Raw genomic sequence first — 25,986 nt, forward strand, 5'->3', positions numbered from 1 at the left:
AGTCGGATAATTGCAAAACATACACTGTGGTGAATTCAATTTACTTCGCCCGCAGTAGGCGTCCTATCATTTCGTTCAGTTTCACTATTCCCTATTTTCCTTTTACCACGCTCCGTTTGTGCTAGCGAACTTCGTAGGGAAGAAGGGAAGATCTTGTAAAGTCATCCGATATATCGGGCCACCTCAGGCGACCAGTGCATGGGCCTTCGCACCTGACTGCGCCCGTGAAATGCGCCACTGCGCTCACGCGCGCCCAAACGGTAGCAGGAGCGGCGGGCGAGCAAACGTGCGCAGAAGCACATAGCGTGATGACGCGCAGGCAAACGTCACTAACGAAGCGACACAAACGCCTTCGTCGCATTGTATGCGGACGACTCCTTTGTCTCTCTTGGAGGCGACGAAGCGCGGTCTGCGTTCGACCCAACTATGCCAAGCAAGACATTGTTCTTGGGTTAGTCGGCTTTGAGTGATCTTGAAAACGGAGCAGCCGAGATGCAAAACGGCGTTCAGCCTGCTTCTGCCTGAACACTTTGATAATGAAAGACGTCAGGATCGGGTGCTGGATCCTGGGCTTCCCAAGTGGCATGCAGCGAGAACTGCCTCTGCCGCACTGCGCTCTCCCTCCCTCTCTCGCTCGCGTGTGCGTGCGTCCCTTGGACACCTGACAAGCAGGGATGCTGAGAATAGCGTCACCGGCGGCAGCCTTGGCCGCGGCTCGACTCGCGGTTGCGGTCCCGGCCTCGCCCCCTTGCACTCCCGGCCCCAGGGTCGACGTAGAGGCCGCCCGCTAAGAGGTGAGTGTGCGTGCGCTTGTGTCTGCCGAACAGTTCACTTTCTATGCTTGTTTCTGTCACGGCCATTCATCGGTCACAGCAAAGGAGATTCCACGCTCCGAAATGCCGTCCCAGTCCGATTAGGTGTGACAAGTTCTAGTAGCGTGGCGCTTATACAGTTGTGCTGTCGGCGGCTGTTGATTTCATAGACGGATTCTGCCCTGAACAGTGTCACGCAGCGGTGGAGAGAAATTGGGCAATCAACTTGGTATTTCTTTTTTAGACTGCACTATCGGTGGTACGAGATGCCAACAAAACGAGTTAGAGGTGAAGGTAGGTCTGCAGCTGTCGTGCACTCGGACTTTTCGTGGGTGCTAAAACAGTCCAAACTCAGGCCGTGCTAACTTCGTCAAAAAGAGGTGTTTAGTGCCGCCTTATTCAGTAAGTTGTCCCGTCAGCTGCCCGCTGTTGTAATGTGACGAAAAAAAAAACGAGTCACAGAGATGAACTCCGCAGAAGTCAGTTGAGGTGTTTCATATTTATTTCAGAGTCTGCACTCTTTCAATCGATACGTTAGTATTCTAAAATGACCACAAAGTGTATAGAGATGGAAGCCAGTCCTAAGATAAACTTCGCGTCTAGTTGAAAACTAGCTAACAGAAGCAAGCCCGCTGAGCTAAAACTCGGCCAGATAGCAACAGCTGTTTGAAAAGAAGTACGTAGAAGTTTCAGTATCTTAGGAATGGCTCTACATCACTTGTCTACGCTCTATCCTCCGTTACAATAAAGCGCATGAACGAAATAACTGATGTAACGGATTGCAATCGATTCCACTTGAAAGCTCCAAGAAAACCCCACGCATTCCCGGTGTTTCTACTTTTTCTTCAAGTAATGAGGCCAAGATGTAGGATCAATGATTAGCAGATCATTGTATTGGCGGTGCAATCTGCGTGTATTTTATTTATTCCAAGATACCTGCATCGCCACAGAGGCATTATAGCAGGACATCGAAATCAAATATGACAAGAGCTATAGTCATGTGATGAGATACTGTAACCTCTGTGTAAAATGTGTAACATCTGTGACAGGGGCAGAAAAAAATGCTACACATACTCAAGACGGCTATGCCTCACACTGTGCAAACTGACAGACTTGCATGAGGTGAAAGTGGTAAAACAAGCCCGCGGAACGTGTGCATTTATGAATGCCGCTGAAAGGAATTCATTCCTTGTGTTGGTGCATAACAGTAGAAAAGGTAGCACCGACCTTGTTGTCGGCTTCAAGTTCATAGAGCGTTTAGGAATTACCTTCGGTAATGAGATGACCTCTTCCCCCGCCTCGCACGCACGCACGCACGCACGCACGCACGCACGCACGCACACGCCACGCACACACACAAATTTTTAAGTTTCCAGTTGCGCCTAGAAATTTCATGCTGTACAAACCATTTTGTGAGCCCTTTTTGATCCAGAAGAAACGCGAAAAGCTTTTTTTATTGTTTACCTGTGTGAGAAAAACGGAGGAACTAACGAAGATCCTTTTAGTATTATACTTGCTCACGGTGTATGTATACGTGCGCTATACGTACTTCACACAAATTTTGATGATGATGTGGTCCTCAGTCTTAATGGCACATACCCACGGCGGGGGATAGGCCGGGGGTATGGTTTCTGCAGACGTTCCAATGCATGCGAAATGAAAAAAGTAGCGGCAAGCAGTCTAGAAAACGTAAAAAACGCAAAAATACCCGATTGTCACGTAGTGGTGATTGCAGTCCGGCGTGCAGGAAAACAGCGAAAATGGCTTCTAAACGAAAATATTTATTCCGGCTGACTTGCGCCCACAAAGAACTGAATCACTCGGCGGCGGCGTAGCAACAAGCGTGCTCGGCGGTCGTCGAACAGAATGCCAGCCGCTCTCGGCCATACTCTTTTTAAAGCTGATAGCGAACTTTCGAGATAAAGCTTAGAAAGTTACTAGAACGTTATGCAACGACGTAGAATCGGCTCCGTCTGGATGCGATCAATAGAGATAAATCTAGGCGCATCTTGCGTCACAAACGAAGCGATAAAGCGGCGTGTCGGCAGCGTTGAAGAATGAACAAACACTAGAGAGATTCGCGGTACTATCGCATATTTTATAAAGGGTCTCAAAAATGAAACTCTTCGCGGATCTCCGGCAGCTTAAAAGCTAATTTATTGTAACCAACTTGGAAATTGAGAAACTGAATAAGAAACTAAGAACATTCCTGCTCGTGGCGTTATATAGTGACAACAATTCTGCTTTAACTTCATTTTCACTACATGAGTAATGACTTTTTTTTATCTTTACTCATTGACGCATATTACGCAGAGCACCCTGTATAAAGCCAGGCGTACCAGCGGTCGTGCACCTTAGATACATAGGGGGAGAAACGAATTTCGGTGGAAAACGCTTGAAAAAAAAAACGATTAATAAATCAGAAGTATAGTCGTTCCGTGATGGTGAGAAAGCCCTTTTATTTCGTGATGCGGAAAAATCTCTTTTAGTCTACTTTCTCCGCAGCCTCACCATACCAAATATTCTCATAAAATAGCATGCAATCGCTGAAAAACTTACTTGTTATGTTGGTAAAAACAAAAACAAGAAATAGACGACTCTATAGACAGACTCGGAACAACATGAATTTCATTAGTTGCATACCAGTTGAAGTCAAATTCACCCAAAAGAAGTTTAATCCATTCGCAACAACAACACATACTATGAGCATCTATTGTGCGTTTAACATAGAATACCCGCTCAGCCCGGGCATATACATTCTATATCGATGCTTTTGTGGAGTAAACACGTTGGGCCCACAAAATGGAGACGTCTATCCTCGCACGGAGTGGCTGGTGAATAAGAAAACAGTAGGCGCGTTTTTCTCAGACGCATTTCTTCAGGTGAAAAATTCCCTTTCTAATTTTCCACCCAGTCACGATGCCAATCACGAACTGGTCACGTGCTTGCTGTTTATTGTTCGCGTGTTTGAATTGGCGCTTGTCACATATAACGAGTTGAAGAACAGCAGCTGTGATAAGACGAAAGACGCGCATGAAGCTGGAGGTCCGGCTAAACATAGCGCGACCCCGACGGTTACGTAAGTGGGAGTGCTTCCTGCCCCCCCCCCCCCCCCCCACACACACACACACACAAATCTAGCAAACGTGGCAGCTGCCATGCCAGATTTCAACTCCGGATTAACCTTCATATATTTGTCAGGCTTTTGGAGCTTGCACTGCTGCAGCTGCTTCTGCTGAACAAGGTCAAGAAGTCAGCGAGACGCTTGTGTCAAACACATGCGAGAAAAACATGAGGTGAAGTTACTTTGTGCGACGCAGTTGCTAATAAAAACTTAGATTGCAAAGAATGAAAGGCAAAGCGGATTTGCCAAAGTGCATTTAGAGTCAGCAAAAAAGACAAATTAAGGCATCGGTGCAGTGTGTCCCCCCTCCTCCCTCCCCGCATTTTTGTGCACGTTTGTGACAAAGCCGAAATGAGAGAAACAAGACTCAGCAGCGACATAGACGTTGTGCCTGTACTGTTAAATCACAATCAAAAGGGGGGAATTATGCTGCGCCGGAGCTAAATTTGTCAGTGAGACGCGCAGTAGTAAGAAACTTCGGATTATAAAGTTCAGTAACGTCGAAATTTGGTTCGGTCGGCGCGTCATAAAAATAAGGAAGCAGCACAGGGATTAGGCTTCCGCTTCGTTTGCAAGTTTCGTACCTGAGCTGTTTCGTTCTTGTTTGGTATTATAGTTACGACCGTTTGAGTAGCGAAATCCTATCGCCCCTTAAATCTCCCGCGGGAAATAACAGGTTACGATGCCTGAATGACTTAATCTCGTTTCGCCGCTGCACTTACACTTATTTCATTAGATAAATAGGCAGCAAAAAGAACTGCAAGTTCTCGTATATAGAATCACTTAATCCCGACAGTATCTTGAACAGCAGAAAGAGCAGCGCAGATGCCTAAACTGCCACAAAACGCCTACTTTGACAAATTAGGATCGGAAAAAGAACAACTGAATTTCGCAGAAGCAAATCATGCTGTGCGGATGCACCAGCGAAAAAAAAGAATACGGTAACAAGACGTCTCTCTTCTTGGGCCACTTGACCTCCTCCTGCAGGCATGACAATATTCACAAAAAGAACAAGGCAGTAAATGAAATAATTATCGGAGGAACTACACCACGGGTTAGTTAAAAGTTTCGACGTCGCACATCTGTGCGGAGGTGGAGGCAGCTTAGTGCTAACAGTGCGCATGCGCAGTACTGTCACTGCTGCGCGGACTTCTAGCTAGCATGAACTTCGTTCGAGATGACAGTTCTAGGCCCACCCCTTTCGGCGGAAAAGCCGTGGTCTCTCTCTCTGTGTGCGTTTGCGTGCGTGTGCGTGCGTGTGCGTGCGTGAGTGTGCGTGCGTGTGCGTGTGTGTAGGCTTCGGCACCAATCCAAGCTGGTAAAAGTGGATTGGTGGATGGGGGCCTTTCTGGAGAACGGCGGTGGCAGGTGGGCAGCACTGAGGCAACTTCCCTCACCCCGGGCCCGGAAGTTGTCGGGGGGTTGCACGCTACGGAGGAGGCACCTTACGAGCCCAGAGCACCCACTCTCCAAAGCGCCCTCGGTGGGGCACTCTGCCAAATTCTACGGACCACGTTCGCACGAAGGCCCAGAGTGGGCTCCCTATAATGGCCCTTGCCGTAAAATGCGCAGGCGATCATACAATGGGATGCGTGACAAATCCTCCGTGGCTGAAACCTAAAGCTCCACGGGTAGCGGGACAAGGGTCGCGTACAAGTGATGCCTGCGTGTGGTTGGCCAGGAGACGCCTTCACCGCAGTCTGCACACAGTGTGCCCCCATAGATGATGACGGGGCTGGCTCGTAGGTGAGATAGGCAGGGTGCCTGCTCCGGATGGTGTTTCTGGAGGGTGGAGGCTTCACACACGTAGGCGCACGTGGAAAAAGAGAAAGACAGATGGACCATAGATTTTTTGAGGGAAAGAGGACTGTACTGCTAACGTAATAAAAACCGCACGAATGCTTCCATCGTATAGCGTCAGAAGCACGACGGGTTTAAGGTTTACGCATATCGAGTTCAAGAAACGCAGAGACTCGAATTTCCGCATGCGGTTCGTACATTTCTTGCTCTGAGGAGATGCATGGAGAGGATCATTGACCATATTCTGGCAACATCCTCACAGTGGTCAGTTATGCACAACGGTGTGGAAGATTTTAGCCGCATATAATTGCTTTTAAATAAAGTCGCAAGTGCCTTCGCACTAACAGAGTGCTCTTGGGTAAGCACTTTCTGATTTAGTGGCAGCCTAGGCGATTCGAAAATGCTCGTGACGCCCAACTTGTCCCCACGCCTGCAGGCCCAGTTTCTCGGGCCTTTCTTTTCTCCGGCTCGGGGTTTCGCTGCACGTGGACGCGATGATCCCAGCAAAGCATTGCGGCAATGCCAAGTCGTCCGTTGTACTCACCTTTCTCAGCTCTTTGAGAACTGTAAATTAGTTTTTAATACAGTAAACAGCTACTAAAGTTTCGAAATGAACTAAAAAAAATTTCGCTCGGTGGAATTGCACGAACCTCGAAAAAGAATAGAATAGTTGCTGTCTGCGGCATCGAATGTCACCACTTTATCGCTTGCACGGCTCACAAGTCGATATGTCCCCTGCTACAATGCTGACACTCCTCACAAACCGTGATGGGCAAGAAAGATCAGTATTGGTTGGGGTGTCTCTCAACTGCCTCCTGCCCTCCCTTGGAGTGCCACTTTGCACGCCGACTGGCTCAGAACAGCCGCCGCGGTGGCTCAGCGGTTATGGTGCTCGGCTGCTGACCCGAAAGACGCGGGTTCGATCCCGGCCGCGGCGGTCAAATTTCTGTGGAGGCGAAATTCCAGGGGCCCAGGTACTGTGCGATATCAGTGCATGTTAAAGAACCCCAGGTGATCGAAATTTCCTGAGCCCTTCACTACGGCGTCTCATAGCCTGAGTTGCTTTGGGACGTTAAACCCCATAAACCAACCAACTAACCGACTGGCTCGGAACAGTGCCTTTGTGAACCGGGAACGCGTCGTGCTGCACGCGGGCAGACCGGTGCGCAGGACAGCGGAAAGGCATGGAAGAGCCGGAGCCGGAGGCGGCCGAGGCCTTGGAAGCTGCGGAGGTGGCAGCCGCGGTCGTGGTGGCGTCTTCGTTCCTGGACGAGCTGGTCCCTTACCTGGTGCTGCTGGCCAACACGCTTCTCTTCGCGCTGGTTCGACGGCTGGCGTTTCGGGTGTCGCCGCCCAAGTGGCGGCTGGCCGTCTCCGAAGCCATCGGCACCTGGGAGCTGTGCAGCGACGTCGCCGAGCTGGGTGCGTCCTCGCCACGTAAAGACCGAAGCGCTGTAGCAGCTGTCAGTTAATCCACTTCCATTTGCATTGCAAGGACATTGCCTGTTTGTGATAAAAGAGGTTCGTCCCGACAACTGTCGTTCGTCTGAGGGAGCGGTAGCCGGATCCCGTTGATTTAGACCCGCCATATTTGTTGCACAGGAAACAGAATGTCCAACAGAAGGGTTCCATTTCAGTCTGTGGCTCTAAAACCCTCGCCTGTAATATTAGTGTTGATTGCATGTCGTCACTGCAGGTTATAATTATAAACTGAAACTAACTGCTTAACTCATGAGTTCGCCTGTTGGTCGGACGACCGGGGTCAATGACCGCGCAAGTGGCACTAAGGTCATGCTGGCGAAACCCTTGCAGGCGTTGACGTTGTGCAGATGCGAGTTTGCACCGCCTGCAATATCACGCCGGGTCTGTTTTCATCCCTTGAAAAATGCGACGTAAGGGCTATGAGCAAGATGTGGCAGCAACTTATTAAACTGTGACACAAGCAAACAATGGAAAACGACGGGAAATTTTCCGGCCGTTGTCTTAATACATGTCATGCCCTAAAACCGAAGGATTTTTTACGCTTCAAGGAGACGCCAGAGTGTATCAGTGAAAGGTACCTTGGTAGTTTTTATCATCTGGAATTTTCATTAAAATGCAGCCCGTTATCGGACCTGCATTCTTGTGCGGAGTAGCCAGCGGTTGAGCCATAGCAGCGGGTGGCGACGCTGATGTCCTAACTGCTGGCTTCCGTGCGAGTACACACACCTAATTCCATGCAAGACATGCGCCACGAAATGTAAACCACGCGGCGTGAAGCACGAGCGATTTTTTTCGCGCCCCTGACACAGCTGACAGATGAGCGCAAACTCGAAAATTAAGGGGGGCACTCGAGGAACTTGGTGCGAGTAATGCGAGAGCATTACATTTCAATTCCTATTTTATTTCTATTCAATTCAAACTGAATTTCAATTTTATTCCAATTCTATTGTATTCCTTTGTGTAGTTGGTGCAAGTACTACAGTCGGATAAAACTCAAGAGCGAAGCGGCTTTTCCCACTCAAAGGACACCATTCCAGCCAATGGCGTCGGCTGATTCCCATGACCCTGCTAGCGTGACAATGCAGGGAGTGGCAGACGAAAGTGGATAGTCCCCTCCCTGCAACGCTAGCAGGGTCATGAGAATCGGCCGACGCCATTGGCTGGAAGGGGTGCTTCACTTCGTTCTTGAGTAGTATTCGACTACAGTACTGACTATTACTGGCTAACATTTCGCTCTTTCCCGCCTTTGATGACGGCACACCGTTTCAACCAATCGCGAGTTTTGTAGCGGTGCCACTTTTCGGGCGATGCCGGGGTTTTGTGTGGATGAGCCGCCTAACGCTTTCACGTTAATGCCCTACATATGGCTACTCGTACATGACACAAGTGTACCTACCGGTGCGCCATTCGAGCGCCCTAGACAGGTGTGTGGACGACTGCACAATGCCATGCGTTGTCCTGCCCTAAAATCCATTCATTCCTATCAGTTTCATGAAGTAGACTATTATCTCCAATACATTACCGCAGTCTTTCCACCTCAATGTCGCACCTGCAGTTTTATTCATCGCTTGCAGTTTCTTTCTTTAATTTTTTTCGTTAGCTGCTGCAGCCAGTCTCAGCGTGGCACACCCTGCTTGTCCTGTGCGCAGGCATCGTGTACGAGAGGCACGGCGTGTGGGCGTACGCGCTGGCGCTGCTCGTCTGCTGCGTGTGGTGGTGCCGGGCGTTCGGCGACGCCGAGGCCTGTCCCTGCGGACCCATCGAGGACATGCTGTTCGCCATCGGACCCGGAGACTACCGGGCCCGGCTGCTGGGAGAGCTGCTGGGCGGAGTGCTCACCGCCATGTGAGTCGCCCAAAAAATGCCTAGCAGCATGACCTGTCCGTCTTCCGTACACATGAGCTAAATAAACAATGCGCATCGAAGTCCTTCTGGGCTGCAGCAGTCATCCTGCGATCTGTGCTCGAAATGACGAAAAGAAATTTTGGAACGGTATAAACTTCAGGAATTCCATGTTGTGCATGAGGTTCCCCAAGTTTATTTAAACTGAATAGAACTTCAACGTACTTAAAATAAGCCTTCGCAGTTAGGCACGGTATAAAGTGCAAAATCGTGACGTCACATGTGCAGTAGGACGCGGGTTCGATCCCGGCCGCGGCGATTGAATTTCGATGAAGGCGAAATTCTAGAAGCCCGTGTACTGTGCGATGTCAGTGCACGTTAAAGAACCCCAGGTGGTCGAAATTTCCGGAGCCCTTTACTACGGCGTCCCTCATAGCCTAATTTGCTTCGGGACGTTAAACCCCAATAAACCAAACAGGACCTCAATTTCGTGCGCGCGCACCGAAAGGTGCACAGATAGTTTGTGGGTTTTTAATTTGCGCTTGAGCAAGTGCGGAATGCCTGCCTTCAGGACATATAAACAGTTACAGAATACGCGTTTCGCGTGACTTGCACCTGCAAAGAAAAAGACAAGTAGACGATCAACGAGTGTTCTCTCCGGTTGTTTCCGGGCAGGTACATAAAGTTCATCTGGTCCTGGCACCTGATCCCTGAGCACAAGACCATGGCGACTACAGAGTGCCAGAGCTCCCTAATGGTGTGTAGACAAGTTCCATGCACACATTACAGATCTTCACAAATGCTTGGCAGTGTAAGTGGCAAAAGAGAAGTCGGTCAAAGGTTGAAATCGATCCCTAGTTGCTGGTCCTAGAACCGCTCTCTTGTGCGAATGAACGTTGCTTTTATTTTTTTTTTACATTAGCACGTACTAATCGAAGGCTTCTTTCAAGCACATTGTCATATAGTTTGACTGCCCGTTCGTCATTCTAAAAAATGGCTCATTGTAACAGCATTTCACGACATAACAGCAACAATTCAATCTTATAAGAGCCAACATTTGGCTGCCAAACAACGTCACCGAGTGGCAGCGCAGAATGAACACGTAAGTGTCAAAGTAAGGCAGTCTCCATTTTCAAGCAACTTTTGAGCGCTCTGAATGCTAAACTGCTTTGCTCAGCTAACAGTAGTTTCATATGGCACGAGCACATTGCGTGTTGCTCCGCTAGAGTGAATAGCAGCAGAAAGTCAAAGCGTACGTGGGAACTTAGATTCGTACTTCGGGCATGTGAAGAACCCATCACAGCAACAACACACAAAGTTACGCCACACAAGAGTGCAAACGACCCGTTCCTCCCCTCTACTTTTAAGAAAACCTGCTGCTTTTAGCTGGGCTGTTGGCGAGATGTCACCCGATAAAATATTGTGTTTGCCTAAAGTCACCGTATGAGGAATATTTCAACTTTTCAAATATTGATTCGAATAATGCGGTATTCGACTTTGACTCTGAAACAAATAGCAGAATTCGGGGACGTCCACTATTTTCGAAGTATTTATCACCGAGAAACACGACTTCGTTCATGAGGAACCGTGGAATAGACGCAGTCAAAATATTACATGCGTGCAGAGAAAGCAACGCGTCAGAATTCAATCAGCGCAGCAACCTCCCTCTATGGGTTACTCAAATTTAGCAAAAATACACCGCTGTTTTACTGCTTTCGAAGTTGCGGTTTTTATACAGAGCTGCGTGACGTGACACGAAATAGAATTCAGAAATTTTATAACTGGAAGACCGGGCTAGCGATGAAGGTCTTCGCTTTTCCTCTTTTGAAAACGTTCCAAGAGGTGCAGCTTCTAAACGAATTTGCCACACTGGTTCCTTTTCTGGTCGCTTTATAACGGAGTAACACATCTGATTGAGGCCTTTATGTAATTGAAAGCTCTTTCACGTGGAGCTTTGGCTGTCAAAGCGTTCATATTAAACATAATATCTTGAAATCTTATCGCTGTGGCCAACACGTACCGCACCCCTGTTCATCAATTCGTCCCAGTTTGGTTACTTCAGCTCAAATTTCTTCCCACTTTCAGACAATACTCGCTTTGCCGACCAAATAAAGTTACATGGTTGCAATCAGCTACAACAGAGCCGATATTTGTGCATTTTAAATCAACTTTTTTTAAAGCAGGACACAAAGCAAAAAACTGTGTATAATTATGTAATTATGGCAATCATAAATTGGTCGTGCAAAGCGGGAACTATATCAGGAAATTGTAATATTTGGCAGGCACGTAAACACTTTCGCGCTATGCGAAGCCGAGAGCTACTTCACAATTGCAAACGAGAAAATGGGCTTATGTCAGAAAACTGGGCAGGAATGCAAACGCAACGATACCGAACTTTGTATCACAATGACAGTTTTGCTACAAAGCGGTGGCGCTGACCGTAGCAGATGTTCTGTAAATGCTGTTAAGAACTGGATGTATACAGAAGAGAATTTCTGCTCTGGCCCGTATTCCAATATGCCTACATCTGCATAGAAACGTTCTCCGAGGAGACGTCGTGTAACAGAGGGCCAACGCGAGCGAAGCAAGCATTGTGCAGTCCGCAGAATACTTTTACAATACAGCTTCATTGTGATAGAGACTTAATGCCTCTTTGTTTTGTTCATGCGGCACGTTCCACATACCCGTATACACCTCTTAAACACGCTGGGTACATACAGGAATGCATTCCCACCAACGGCGATCACCGCTTCTTTCCTGGGCTTTCCTCCTCACGGAAGTTCCCATAGGGGCGCATTTATAGGTCATCCCGTACAGGGGGCAGTCTCATTTGAACCATGTATTTTTTCAACATTTTTCATCAAAAAATGGAGTTCAGTAGGCAGAAGATGAGAGGTACATTTTTTGCCGGTGCATGCCCAGTGGTGGTCCTGCAGACGCCTAAAACGGCGCTAAACTGAGGAATGAGATAAGAACAGCTATAACGCTGTAAAAAAATCCTTTTCGCCGGTTCAGTTGACGATGTTCGGGCGCACAAGAACCCCGACTGTCCTCTGCCGCAGGTGAGCCCGGGCAAAGGCGCGTTAATCGAAGGCCTCATCACGTGCGTGAGCCGGTTCGTGGCGATGCGCTCCATCTACTGGACGGACAACGTGTCCACCGCCATCAACTCCATCACCACCGTCATCCTGGTGCTGGCCGGTCAGTATACACCTCCGCCCTTCAGGTTTTAGAAGCGAGCACGGCAGAGGAAGCGAGGACTCACTTCCTTCATATCTCCAGTCTGCCTCCTGTCCCTCTATTTCCGCTGTCCCAGCTCAGTTGCTTCCAGCAGCGACGGCAGATGCCGGGGCTAGCAAAAATCCTTTCCTTCCTTTCAATTATTGTTTTAAAAACCACTACTACTACTACTCACCTCTTCCAGGTATTTAGCGAAATACGCTTAAAGTTTCGCTTCCGACGAAATGTCTCTACAAGTTTGGCACTTGTTTTCTGGTTTTTGAAAGTCGCCCACCGGTTCTAGAAAACAAGCCAGCGACCAGCATATTTTCTCAGCTTTTCCCGCGTACGCATCGAAATTGCAAATTTGTCATGCATGGTGTACTTTCACATGCCAGATTCTCTTAAATTTGGCGGCTTCTGGGCGGAATGTCGAAATTTCACATGGTTCGATCTGTCTGATGCATTCAGGGCAGCGGAGTCAACACGAGAGCGAGGCGACGTCTTCTAGCGCCGCATGGTTATCAAGCGCGAGGAGCGGTAAACGTCACCTCGCGCTCCCAGCGTTCAAATCACACCGAACAAGTAGTGAAACGATGTGTAAATGCACTTGAGGAGCTTCTTTAATCCCATCATAGCTTAACGAAGGCCGCTTTCTGGCACTGTACTTACGTCGATCACGGCCGGCCACCTTTCGGATGTCGCCGGATCTAGGACTCGGCAGGAATCGCCACTCGGGCCGCAGCCCCCAACAGCCGCTGCTCCCGCGGGTCAAAGAAAAGCCGAGGCGAATGGGAGCGCCGAGCCAGTCGAGTCAGCCGGTGCTCGCACGAGATAGCGACTCGCTGGGACTGTAGTGAGACGGCCGTCCAATTGTCACCGTCGACTGCGTTGGATGACACTGCGGCATTTATGTGCGAAGCGTGATGACTGCGTAGTCTAGACCCAACGCCTTCCACATGGATTTTTCTGGACTACGAGAAAAATATATGCTGTAGTAGAAATACAACTTAAAAGAAAACCACAGTTGGCAACTATGGACCATGGCCTGTCTACCAATCACAAGAGTAAACAAGATGACCTTTTTTTAGTCTGATTGTATTAAATAAGCCAGAGCGAGACGTCCAAACTGTAGCGCTTATAAATTAGTTTTGCAGTTAGCTTCCATCTCAGATAAAAAGAAAACTGTTATCTTGTCGCGATGGGATTATGTGTAGCGGCCACGAATGTGAATGCAGCTTTGCTGTAGACTCAAGTTGTGTCCGACCAAAACAAGCGCGTGAAATCAAGACACTGCGAGACATATAGTACTACATGCGGCGCCGCCGTATCTTGCAACCGGAGGCGGAGCCAGCCATGACGGCACTTTACGACCTCAAGACCACAGCTGGCACTCCTGTGAGCTGTAGCATTGATATAATTTCGGTCATGTCTGCAAGGAGAAAAACATTCGAACAGATAAGGCGGAAGGTTCGGTTTGGTTTATGGAGGATTAACGTCTCCAAGCGACTCGGGCTATGAGGGACGCCGTAGTGAAGGGCTCCGGAAATTTCGACCACCTGGGGGCTCTTTGACGTACACTGACATCGCACAGTACACGGGCCTCTAGAATTTCGCCTCCATAGAAATTCGCCCGCCGCCGCCGGGATCGAAACCGCGTCTTTTGGGTCAGCAGCCGAGCTCCATAACCACTGAGCCACCGCGTTAGGCGGAAGGGAAAAGGAAAACGTGACAGTACGGCCAGTCCTCCCCCTCGCGATGCCCTCCTCCTTCCACGATAACCACCCTCAGAGTAATTTTGACCTAAACGGTCCCTGAAAATGGTGATTGATGTTGGCTATAAAAAAATTCGCTGTCGCTTAGCTTGGTTAAGCTCGGTAATTGCGAAAGCAATATCCGTACCTACGCCATGGTTCAGCTGGTAGTGTAGCTGGTGTTGGCGCTTGTGGTTAGACTTGTGGGACCTGTGCTACACGGGTACTTTCGAATGACATCTGAGTCGAATGGCAGTCGAGACTTGGAATGGCATTCGAACTCGACGGACTCCCGCGGTGCTACACGGCACTTTCCAAACGCATTCGAAAATCTCGGCTCGTTTTCAGTGTACAACGACGACGACGGTCACACTAGTCCGACAACGGCACTATCACGGTGAACAGCATCATGTGATTATAGTAAACTATCCAGTTCACTTTAATATTGTAGTGGGAGAAGTTTTTTTGGCTAAACGACACCGACGAATCCGATCGGCGGACGGTCAGCCTTCATGCCCTCGGGAGGGCATGAAGGCGCTTATACATGCGCGCTTATACATTATCCGTATTGGGAATAAGCGAAACGAACGGCTATATTTCACATGTGCACACTTGGACACTCAATAGCGATAACCACTTGCCAAATTAATTTCAGTCGACGACGACTCCGTTCCCTTCAGCGACGACTAGGCCTAGCGAGTCCGCAGGGTTGGATCAGTGATTGCGGTGGCTGTGAAGAACGAATTCACAAGTTTTAGCGAATGCAAATGGTCAACGAGTGTAGTTTTGACAACAGTGACATGAAATCAACTATTGCTTACATCGCAGGACGCGCATACGATGAACGGGAAGCGGCGGTGTGACTCGAGCTGCCGAGCAGTGCTTTACGGCCAGCAGCAGTCGTCGCCGTCGCTAGCTTGTAACTAATAAGTTAGGCCATTTTAGTTAACGCCAACAGTCACCAAACATACTTCTGAATAAAGTAGTTTAAAATAAAGTACTGGACATGTCGGAGGAAGCCGGGAAAATTAGCGAGAAGCGCCGATCATCCGATGTCAACAACCCGGCTGTCAAGTGTTTCTCAGGCGAGCGATCACGTCGGCGCTTCCCACAGATTGTCGCACTGCGTAAACAAGCACGCGTACAACCGGTACAGAAGAGAAGAGATTATTTAATAGAACTAAAGCGCATATTTCGTTTTGTGTCTTGCAAACGAGCACAAGCTGTTCATACGAAGCGATGTAAACCAATGTAAACAGCAGTATGTTAGGAGAAGGTAAGTGACGCCAACCAAGTAAAATACAGGAAAAACACGACGTTTCGGGACCGGCTCGGCCCCTTCTTCACGGTGTGACTACGGGCGAGCGCAGCTTGGCTTTTTAAGCCCCTGTGTGGAGGACCTGCGGGTCAATGGCCGCAGCCCATGGACGTAGGATGAGGGGAGAGTCCCCAGGGAACGATTAACATTCTCTCGTGTTTGCTGTATGTGCCACGACTCGAGTAGAACTCGAGTAGGAGGCTTCTACTCGAGTCGTGGCACATACAGCAAACACGAGAGAATGTTAATCGTTCCCTGGGGACTCTCCCCTCATCCTACGTCCATGGGCTGCGGCCATTGACCCGCAGGTCCTCCACACAGGGGCTTAAAAAGCCAAGCTGCGCTCGCCCGTAGTCACACCGTGAAGAAGGGGCCGAGCCGGTCCCGAAACGTCGTGTTTTTCCTGTATTTTACTTGGTTGGCGTCACTTACCTTCTCCTAACATTAAATTTCCCAACCAGACAGACTTCTGTCGAATGTTTTCTTTTGAAACAGCAGTATGACTGCAGTCGTCCTCATCGGCGCACTCCTGGGGAAATTTCATGCACACGCGGTAAATGTTCATTGGTGTACTATTATCTGCAAGCACTCACTCAGACGGAACACGAACTATTTGCTAAACAAACAGCAGAAAAAAGCGAGTAGCGGGTATCGAAATGAACAGCCACAGAGCCGAAAGCAGTCGCGCGGCGGTGGGCGGGGCGAAGCGACGGCGGCGGCGACGGCTATTGGTTGGTTCGGGCTGTGTTCGCGTTTCGAAGGCATTCCAAAATCTGGAATGTCTCCGCGGAGCTCCATCGACTCGAATGTCATCTGAACCGAATGCCGTTGAAAAACTTCGTGTAGCGGCGTTAGTTCGGCAGTCGAGTCGAATGACATTCGGTTGGAAGACATTCGAAACGCCCGTGTAGCAGGGGTATAATCTAATCTAATCTAATCTAATCTAATCTAATCAAATCTAATCTAATGTTAGGCCGCCGTTCATGTGCACCGCCGCCGCACACGGACGGTGCGAGATGGTCGCCAAGCTCTTCGGCGTGACGTCACAATACCTGTGGCGCTTCTGGCGGAGAGAGCGGGAGTTGGGCCGCCGTTCATGTGCACCGCCGTCGCACAAGGACGGCTCGAGATGGTCGCCCAGCTCTTCGGCGTGACGTCACAACACCTGTGGCGCGCCTGGCAGAGAGAGCGGGAGTTAGGCCGCCGTTCATGTGCACCGCCGTCGCACACGGACGGCTCGAGATGGTCGCCCAGCTCTTCGGCGTGACGTCACACAGAGGTCATGCGAAAGGTCATTTCATATGCACCGCCATCGCACCGCAAAGGCTTGAAAGTGAAAGTAGTATTGCTTTCGCAATAATAATAATACGCTTGCATTATATAGGTATACGCCACAGATCGTTCATGCCTCGTGCATGACTTCAAAAGCGAGCGGAAAAGCGAGCGAATATAGTTTTAAAGATTCGCGCTTCTACACCTCGGGGCGACCATCGGTGCCAGGCTTTCGCCCGAATCCGCGCGCAACGCGTCATGCAGCGCTCGTTACTCAGCAACGGAGGTGCATCATTGGTTCGCCATGCCAACTCTTTCTGTCGTCACGCAGGTATACCATGGCCGCGGCCGGAAGCTCCGACCCCCCCCCCCCCCCCCCCGGAACTACCGCGCGCGTCGGCAGCCGGCGGAGACAGACGAGAGGAGAAAGGCGCGAAAACGCGAAAATTCAAACCAAGTAGAGACAACTCAGCTGCCACAAAAGGGCGAATTACAAACACCTCCCTTAGAATCCTTAACGCAACCAAATTCTCACCAAATTATTCCGAATTGATATGGGCCCCAGCCCATTCGGGGAATCCGGAGAACGAGGCAGCCCACAATAAAGACCGAGGTTTCGTCGACCGGGCGGTGGATGAGTCTGGCTCCCTGAATTTCACGAAGGACTCCATGATCACATATCATGATCTCACCAATCATTTTAAACTAGAGAGGAGAATTTTCCCCCCTCCGGACAAAAGCCTGACTAAAGAACAAGAGGTTACGTGGCATCGTCTAAAGACGAGATCGATACGCACCCATCACTCCTCGCGCACATTTATCCAGATATTTACAACCCAAATTGTAAACACTGTGGCCAACGAGCCACCTATGTTCACTTCCTGTGGGGCTGCAAAAAATAGAGCCACTCCGGGTGGTCTAGTTACTGCTCCTTCTCTCGAGTGGTGGGAGACCGTGCTGGCTAGCTCTGACCCCAGAACGCAAGTTTTGGCGATGGAGTGGGCTGACAAAGTCGTCGAAGGCTGCGTACTCTCGACCACGTAACGCGACCTCTTACCAAGCTCTTTCCGGCGAATAAAATGTTTTACAGTCAATGCCACAAAACTCATTAAAAAAAATTCTTGCTGAAGGATATTTGCGAAGCGGCGTCCTTTAACATCTTAGGCATATACCGCAACATTATTGCGAGCTCCTTCGCTCAACAGTTGTCGCTGTAAAAGCAGACGTAGCCGTGTAAGACTTTTAAAACTGCGATAGATGATATACGTCACGCAAGTACCCTGTACTCTGTCCGTGGGCTGCCTCGATACCAGCGCCCGAGACGTCCGCGACTGTGGGCATCGATGCACCCCAAAGCACTGACGTGCGCGATCGCTCTGTCCTGCTCGAGGAAGGGGCGCCGTTTACAATGACAGCCAACAGTCGCCGGTTGAGGGCGCTGCTCACAAGGATTGTTATATTTTTATAACGCCGTTAAATAAAACTGAATAAATAAAGCAGAGCACAGTGGCAACCAACGTGGCTACTGCCCGCATGGCGTGGTGGCAACTGCCACTACGCCATTTCAAAGGGGACGCTTCTATCTTCCATCCATCCATATTCGCGTAGCCAGCAGACGATCTCGCTTAGTGCAGCAGCCGTTGCGGTGTGTAGGAGTGCGTAATTTCTTTGGTGCGTGTTCTCTGGTGCGTGCCGTATGTTTGGTGTATGCACATCTTGACAGTCATTTCTCATCCGACCGTCGTGTAGCAAGAATGGTCAAGGTGAAACGGCCCTGTAAAGAACGGACATGCTTGTCGCTTGTTTGTGCCGTCACAGCGGGGATCGCAGTTAATGTGTTTCAAGCTAAAAATGAAAAAACAAACAAACAAACAAACAAAGCCGCAACCACGTCTTTCGTGAGGAAGGCGCAGCGCGCTCGGGCTTTGGCGCAGTCCCTACGCAGTCCCTGTCGGCAGCGCTCCTAAACGGCAGCCGTTGGCAGTCATTGCTCCCGATGCAACCTCAGCGCTCTCGGTCGGCACACTAGCCACTGTTTTACCGTGCTGTCTTCGTTTGCTGCTTCTGTTGTACTAGAGTGTACTAGTTGTACCAATGCAACTTGACGGTTGGCCCGGGTGTTTTAGCGAAGCCCATATTTTTTAAAATTAGGCTTTCCGAGGCATAAAAATGACTTTTGCAGTATACCCAGCAAACCAAAAACCTCTCAGAGACGTCTTTGAGAGGTTTTTGGTTTGCTGGTTAATAATAGTGTTGGAGGATACCAGAAAACAGGTGCTTAATATAGCTATAATAAAAAAGCGCACGAATTTCTAAAGGTTAGGGTTTAACTAATACAGTTGGGCGCTTTGCTGGAATTCAAGATTCGCAGCTGGCCGTTTTAAGGTAGCCTTATCAGTTTTCTGAACTTCGCAACGCGAGTACCGTGGGCGCTGTGGGTCAACAAATTTTGGCCACCTCGCGCACCTTTCGAAAACCACGCGCAGCAAAACGTCACTCCGTGGTGCATGTGCAGTAAGTGACCTGCCTCGCTGCGCTGCTCTAACCCAGGTGTGACAGAAGTCACGTGACACATGCACCGCGGAGTGTAGTACACTGGCAGTCGTTGCTGAGCGCGCGCAGGTTTCCGAAAGGCGCCCTTCTAGCCGCACTCCCCGGATTTCTGCGGTGTATATGAAGCCTCCGAGTCATAGGGGGTCAGTGGACACCTCAACCGCGCTGCGAGTAGGCGGTTTCGTCTACCTACAAATTGAGGCAGTTATACGCTCTTCCTTTTCTCAAAACCAGCGGAAGGTTTAGGCTTCGTTGAATTTGATGCAAGTAAATGCGCATAACTGGCTCCGTGGGTCACTGGACACCTCAATCGCGCTTTGAGGTACGTAGTGATGTCCGCCTGTGAAAGACCGTGATTTCGCATACATTTCGTGCGTAGCAATGCTAAACTGCCAGCCATGTTTTGGCTACTGCCTGGATGCGGGCTTATAACAGTTTGTTTTCACCACAGTGCGAGCTGGTCCAATTGGTATGCTTCATTACTTTGGTTGTTGTTTGGGACTTTCTTGTTCACCGCACGCAGAATTCCACGTTTTAGTTTGTACCATAGCTATGCGCAACCCGTGACAATTAACTGATCACTTGTAATTAACTACATTTTCTTGTAATTTTGTAATTAATCCATACAGTAAAGTTCCGGGTAATTCAACTTTGTTCTGTAGTTGATTATTGATAACTAGTTACTTTTTCCAAACACAAGTTGTAACCAACGGTACGGCTTAGAGACCCTGAAATGGCGGCAAACACTGCTGCTAGCAAGAACGCTTCCTTTGTGTTGTGACAGAGGAACAGTGGACTGGATGCGAAGAACAATCGCGCGCAATCATGTCCGGATCACAACTGTCATGTAAGCAGTCTTCTATGGTAGTTTTCGACCTGATAAATATCACGCGACTGCTCTGTAGACGCTCCCCGTCCTGTTAGATGGCGTCGCAACTTACCTCCCACTATGCATCCAACTCGAAAGCTTCTACAAAAGGCATGCAGCAACAAAGAAGCGCGGCGTTTCATAGAGGACTGGGACACTATAACATCGAAGCATCGCGCAACTCTGAGCTCAAGGTATTCATACGTTATAATACAGCCCTTCCCTCCAACACATACATTCAGTAGTTGGACGCCTTCATTTGCCCAGAAAAGAAACCAAATAAGAACTGGCCCTTGTTTTCTTCCGCGCTCTATAAAAGGGACCTACCGTACAGCACCGCCGGTGCTCTCGACGACACACACAAAAATCCAGGTGAAATAATGAGCTGAACAGGACTACTGCACTGTACTCCTATACCTCTGCCAGGAACCTGCGACCCTGGCAGAGCATTATGCAGCAACTCGGCCTACACCGAGGAAAGCAGGCGGCAATTTGACACCTTGTTACAAATACCGCCCTAGTGCCTGTAGTTCGCGGTAGAATATTTCAAGACGACCCGAACAGCGGACATTGCACAACATGACAGGATCCCACTATGACTGAACACCTCATTTAGAACTGGCCAAGCTACACCCCAGCCAGGGACAGGGCACTTTGAACGAATCCTGAGAACATTTGACCAAGCTTGTACATAGCCTGGTTATATCCTCAGACCACATCACGAAACATTCCGTGTCTGTGTGCAGAGTGGATGACGGCTCAGACAGAACACTTTTCCGGTGTACCAACTTCCAGCCATGCAAACTGCGGCACATGCATGCTGATCTCTTCACGAGGAAATGTAGGGAAATTGGCGACAACTTCAAAAATAACTCCTCTTGAAACTTAACGTGTAATAAAATATCAAAAATATCAACCAAGCCACTATCGTTACAGTCCGAGTAAATTTGCTTTATGAAAATATAAGTTGTAAGGCAAATAACACAGTTGTAATCGATTACTTTTCCATGCACCTTTCTGTAATTGTTCAGTTACTTTTCTGGGGCTGAAATTAATCACTGTAATCAGTTACATTTCAGATGGAGTAATTGTGAATGTATATCAGTTACTTATTTTCTGTAACATGTACAAGACTGGTTTGTACTGTATGTATGCATTTGTGTAAAAGTTTGCACTATGTATACACAGGCGCAATGCCAAAGTGGTTATAAAAAACCTCTGGAAATGCTTGACATAGCTACAAAAGTTAGGAAAATAATGGCATTTTTTTGAGAGCACAATTTCATTCACACCTAATTTAAGTTGCATGCTTTCTTCTTTCAAATAATGCACTAGAAATTAGAATACATAAACCACCGTGTGGTAATTGCCTACGATCACTAAATAATTTACAATTGGATATCTTCTTGATGCTGTTTTGGTTTCATAAACCGAATGATGCGTGGAGTAAAAACTGAACGATGGATGTGACGTGTAGTTGGTGTTCAGGTCATGTGAGGCACAAAAAGCCTGAAATACAAATGCTGATATGTAGTTTTAATTCACAACAGCGCTTAGGACAGCCTGCTTCAAGAGCTAGACAAACATGTCAGCAGTTACACTGCCGTTTTCCTTCATGCCTCATGTGACCTAAATGCCAACTGCACGTCACAACCATGGTTCAATTGATGAAGCTGAAACAACATCAAGAAGAAATTCAGTTATAAATTATTTATGGGTCGTAGGCGAATACTACCACAGGGTGATCTGAGTATACTAATGTCCAACACATCATTCGAAAGAAAACAAGCAAACAAATATCTGGTGTCTATTCCTTTAAAATTATTTTAAATTCTTTCCCCAATGCCTTGCTTTCCGTTCCAGCCGAAAACTTAAAAAAGAAGGTTCAAGCAACTAAATAAAATTGCAGAAATATGGAAAAGTACTATTTCCCATGAGATAAAAGAGCATGGAAATTTTCCGACAGGTGTGAAATAGTCTAATGCCATATCTGGGATGTTTGACATGACATGATCCTTCGGTTATGTCGTTTCTGCCCCTTGGAAGACGGCGACAATTCCACTCCTGAAGTTCTAGTATTTGACCTCCTAGACAAATGCTGTGTGAGCTGCTTTCTAATGATATGCAAGACATTACTATACATTGATCCCCATATGGTATTTGCTTACGAGTGCTAAGTGATTTATAAAATTTATTCTCTCAAATGCTTTTCGTTTTAACAGCTGAGTGTTGGCTAAAAAGGTCAGTATACGTTGCTTGAGGCATGAAGAAAACTGCAATACAATCGCTGCTTCTTGTCATGTAGACTCTTGAGGCAGGCTCACTTTAAGTGTTTTAGTAAATTAAAACGATGTAACAGCAATTACACTGCAGCTTTTTGCATGCCTCACGTGACCTATACTGATTTTTGATGTCACAGCCATTACCCGACTTTTGAAACCGAAACAGATGTGGGAAGAAATTCAATTATAAAATCATTACCCGTCATCAGCGAATACCACATGGTGATCCATGTAGACTAATCTCTCATTCATTACATTAAAAGAAAACATGCAACTAAAAATTTGGAGTCTACACTCGTTCATGCTATGTTGCTCTGCCTTTTGTAATTTATTGTTTTATTTACTTTACTGGGCCGCAAGGGTCTTTCAAGCTACTCCAGTAGCTTTTCGTCCGAGACCTATTTCATGCAATTCATTTGCTAAGAGGGCACGACCAGAGTGCTCTGAGATGGTGTAATGATCATACATGGCAGTTTCTATGATGTGTGAGATTGTTGTGAATGTTTTAGCACTCTTGTATATTGAAAGTTCGCAAACTTTAATGATGGCCGCATGGCCATTCTAATCTGGACGACTGCCTTAGGCACCATTGACTGCAGAGTTCACGCGCCACTATCACACCCGCAAAGCACAAGGTTCTTCTCAGTGCGTCAGTGTCTCATTGCCTCAGCACTGGCACTACTACCTGACACTATTACCAGGCATCCCTACGCTGCCCTTAAAGTTATTCCTTTAATTATATTTAAAAGATAAACAAACCATAGAGCATCTGGCAGTCTTCCACTAAACGGAATAAAAATGCACCGCCACAGGTATGTCAGTTGACAAAAATTTTCACACTGCACTTTTCCATTGCCTTGCATGTACTTAGAACCAAAAAAAGTGACCAGCAGACTTTGTAGCCCAGACATGCAACCCTGTGACGGCGCTGCTAAACGGTTATGCCTTGTTTAACTTTCTCAGCACTGGTTGCTTGTTTTTTGCAGCTCTCACAACCACGGGTGGCTACTTCAATCCCATCATGGCATCGGCGCTTATGCTCGGCTGCGCTGGGAGCACAACGACCGAGCATTTCGCCGTCTACTGGGCGGGGGCACTCATGGGCGGTTTCATTGGGCGCTGGCTAGATGTCCGGCTGGAGTACGCCATCAAGGAGAAATACGCCTAGACTCATCAACATGTAGCTCGCAGGACATACTTTTGTGTTGCCAGAATGTCAGTTACACTGCACAGTATACATTACATTTGGGGTTGTTGAAACATAGAAAACACGGTTGATAGCGAACAAGCAAGAACACTCAGGTACTACAGGTTATTTATACTTCCTACAGCACTATAATCTGGTTACAATACATTACTTTTCTGTAGAGTAACCACAGATGCCCATTATATGTCTGAATGATATGAAATCAGGATAATTTGTGTTTTTGAATGTGCGCCAGACGTCTCCAGGTCATTCAAAGTTATATGTATGCTACTCCAGTAGATGTGTGAAGAGCCATTTGGAGCTTGCAGACAGTGTAAAGTCCCATGGATATATGAATATTACATATTTCGGTTAAGGCATACTGATGCAACTTCGTACTATTGGCCTCCAATAGAAGCAATCACATTCAGACAAATCCTTCACAGCATCATGCTTTGCCTGCTAGTTACAGCATATCATCTTCTACCAAAGCCAGTTTTGCAAATGCGAGCAAAGTACAAGACAGCGATGTTGATGGACATGCAATGAGCCTATATTTGTAATCCAGTTTTGAAGTTCCATGTCCAGAACTCACGTTGTTGCACACACTTGTTACTTTTAGCGCCATGCAGATATACAAAATGAATCTCTCCTCCAGATAAATAAACGAGAATATTTAAGTAGATATCCATTTTACATCTAGGAATGAATATTCAGGGTGTGTGGACACTGTGTATACATCTAACATGGATATTCACATAGGCAGATGTTTAAATTTGCAGTGTTAGCCTCATGAATATCTGTAGATATGTGGGTATTTGTGACAATTTCTAGCACCATAATAAAGCACAAGCTGATGATCAGTTCACATGGTGAACAAAAATTCGGATCCCCAGGACTGCCATTAGCCGTATTTGTTTGCAGAGCTTGTGCACAAGTACAGTTTTGTGGAAAAAAAAAAAGAGCACGCAGGTGCTCTCAAGAATTTCAGAACAAAAATCAGATGGCACAATATATGCTCTGCTGTCAAGTTGATCAGTGTACCTGTGTATGATGACAGAGCACCTGAACAAACTTCCTAGTCTTTGGCTCACCTTTATAACCACTGGTTACTGAGACAAGGTACAAAGACGTCATGTCACATGTGGCACAGATGCAATTTTATGTTTGTAGATTTTTCTTACAGTACTGAAACAGTTAATGCAATTTCGTTCTGAACCAAAACTAGCCTTTAAGAAAAACACACCTTTTTAACATGCGATGTTGAAGAAAAAATAGCATTGTTCATATGATGTACTATGCGATGCCATCCAAGACGAGTAGGCTTTATACATTTCTTCCAGATCTGTTTGCTAAGGAGACAAAGTGAAAAGGGAAAGGGAAACCTCAGGGAGCTTGGCAACGTTTCAACAAAAGGACTTGTCTTTGCCTGGGTCAAGCATTCATCCTTGGCATGGTTTAAATAGGGCCTTCACTCCGAGAAGGAAGGTCCGGTGAGGCGGAGGAGGGCGTGAAGTAGGAAGGGTGTTAGGATGGGAAGCGTGAATGCTGTCCAGGCATGATGGTTGCTAAAGAGGATTAACCGGCTGACCTGCAAAACCATGAATAGAAATACTCCAGCTCAGCAGAAGGGAATCTGGGGCGTGGGGAGGGCAGAGGGATAGCAAACATAGGCATGAAAGGCTGTGTGTCCGCACATGGACAGCTGCAACAGGTGGCATGGCATGACAGGTTGAGCTGATCTAGCAAAACTAGAGGAACACAACTGAGAAGTAAGGCCGAACGAAATACTGGGAAGGGGGGTGAGAGTGCAAAGGGTTCCTGAGAAGTGGTAGCAGGTGGTGCAGCGCTCAAAGTAAAAGCAGGTAATAATAAACAACAATAAAAGAAAACGGAAAAAGAGAGAAGAGGATGGGTAGGGTAAAAGAAATGATAAAGAGGCAATATGTAGCATTGAAAAAATGGATGTAATTATTTCTTTGTTCATTTTTTTTTTGTTCTGACTATGTGCAAGACCTTTTTAAAGAATTATGTTAGTGCCAGAATGTTTCTGATAATGTTTCTGACAAGAACACTGAAGCCTGTAAGTACTGAAGCTTCAATGCTCCTCCTTTCAGAAACAACATATCAGAGAACATGGACAACCAGTGAGTGTTAGACTAAACAGACACTGTGCAGACACAGGAAAGAATGTCCAAAAAGCAGTATTCGACCATTTTAATCAATGTGGACACAACTTCAATGAACTTAAACTATTTATGCTCTAATCAGGCTTCAAATGCGCAAGGGATAGAAAATACAGAGAGGCATTCCTAATCTACAAATTGAACCTCACAACCAGCAGAGATAAACAAGTCCAAGGGAAACTAGAATCCTTCCGGCACATTCCGGCAGAGCCATAATTCTTTATCAAGTGTCAAGCACGTGGTCAGAAAAAAAAAAGAAACAACAGCAAAAAAAAGTGGAGGTGACAC

At 47.5% G+C, this 25,986-nt stretch overlaps 1 protein-coding gene across 1 annotated transcript; it reads left to right on the forward strand.

Annotated features, from left to right (window-relative positions):
• The first annotated feature begins 286 nt into the window (after positions 1 to 286).
• Positions 287 to 24,961, forward strand: AQP (aquaporin). The gene is made up of 6 exons (XM_089544093.1): positions 287 to 794; positions 6,895 to 7,158; positions 8,868 to 9,063; positions 9,736 to 9,817; positions 12,123 to 12,261; positions 23,313 to 24,961. The coding sequence occupies exons 2-6, from the start codon at positions 6,921 to 6,923 to the stop codon at positions 23,492 to 23,494; spliced, it is 837 nt and encodes a 278-aa protein (XP_089400219.1). The 5' UTR covers positions 287 to 794; positions 6,895 to 6,920; the 3' UTR covers positions 23,495 to 24,961.
• The last annotated feature ends 1,025 nt before the right edge of the window (positions 24,962 to 25,986 follow it).

The sequence above is a fragment of the Amblyomma mixtum genome, chromosome 5 (assembly GCF_055824585.1).
Source record: "Amblyomma mixtum isolate Tamu chromosome 5, ASM5582458v1, whole genome shotgun sequence".
Taxonomy (NCBI): Eukaryota; Metazoa; Arthropoda; class Arachnida; order Ixodida; family Ixodidae; genus Amblyomma; species Amblyomma mixtum.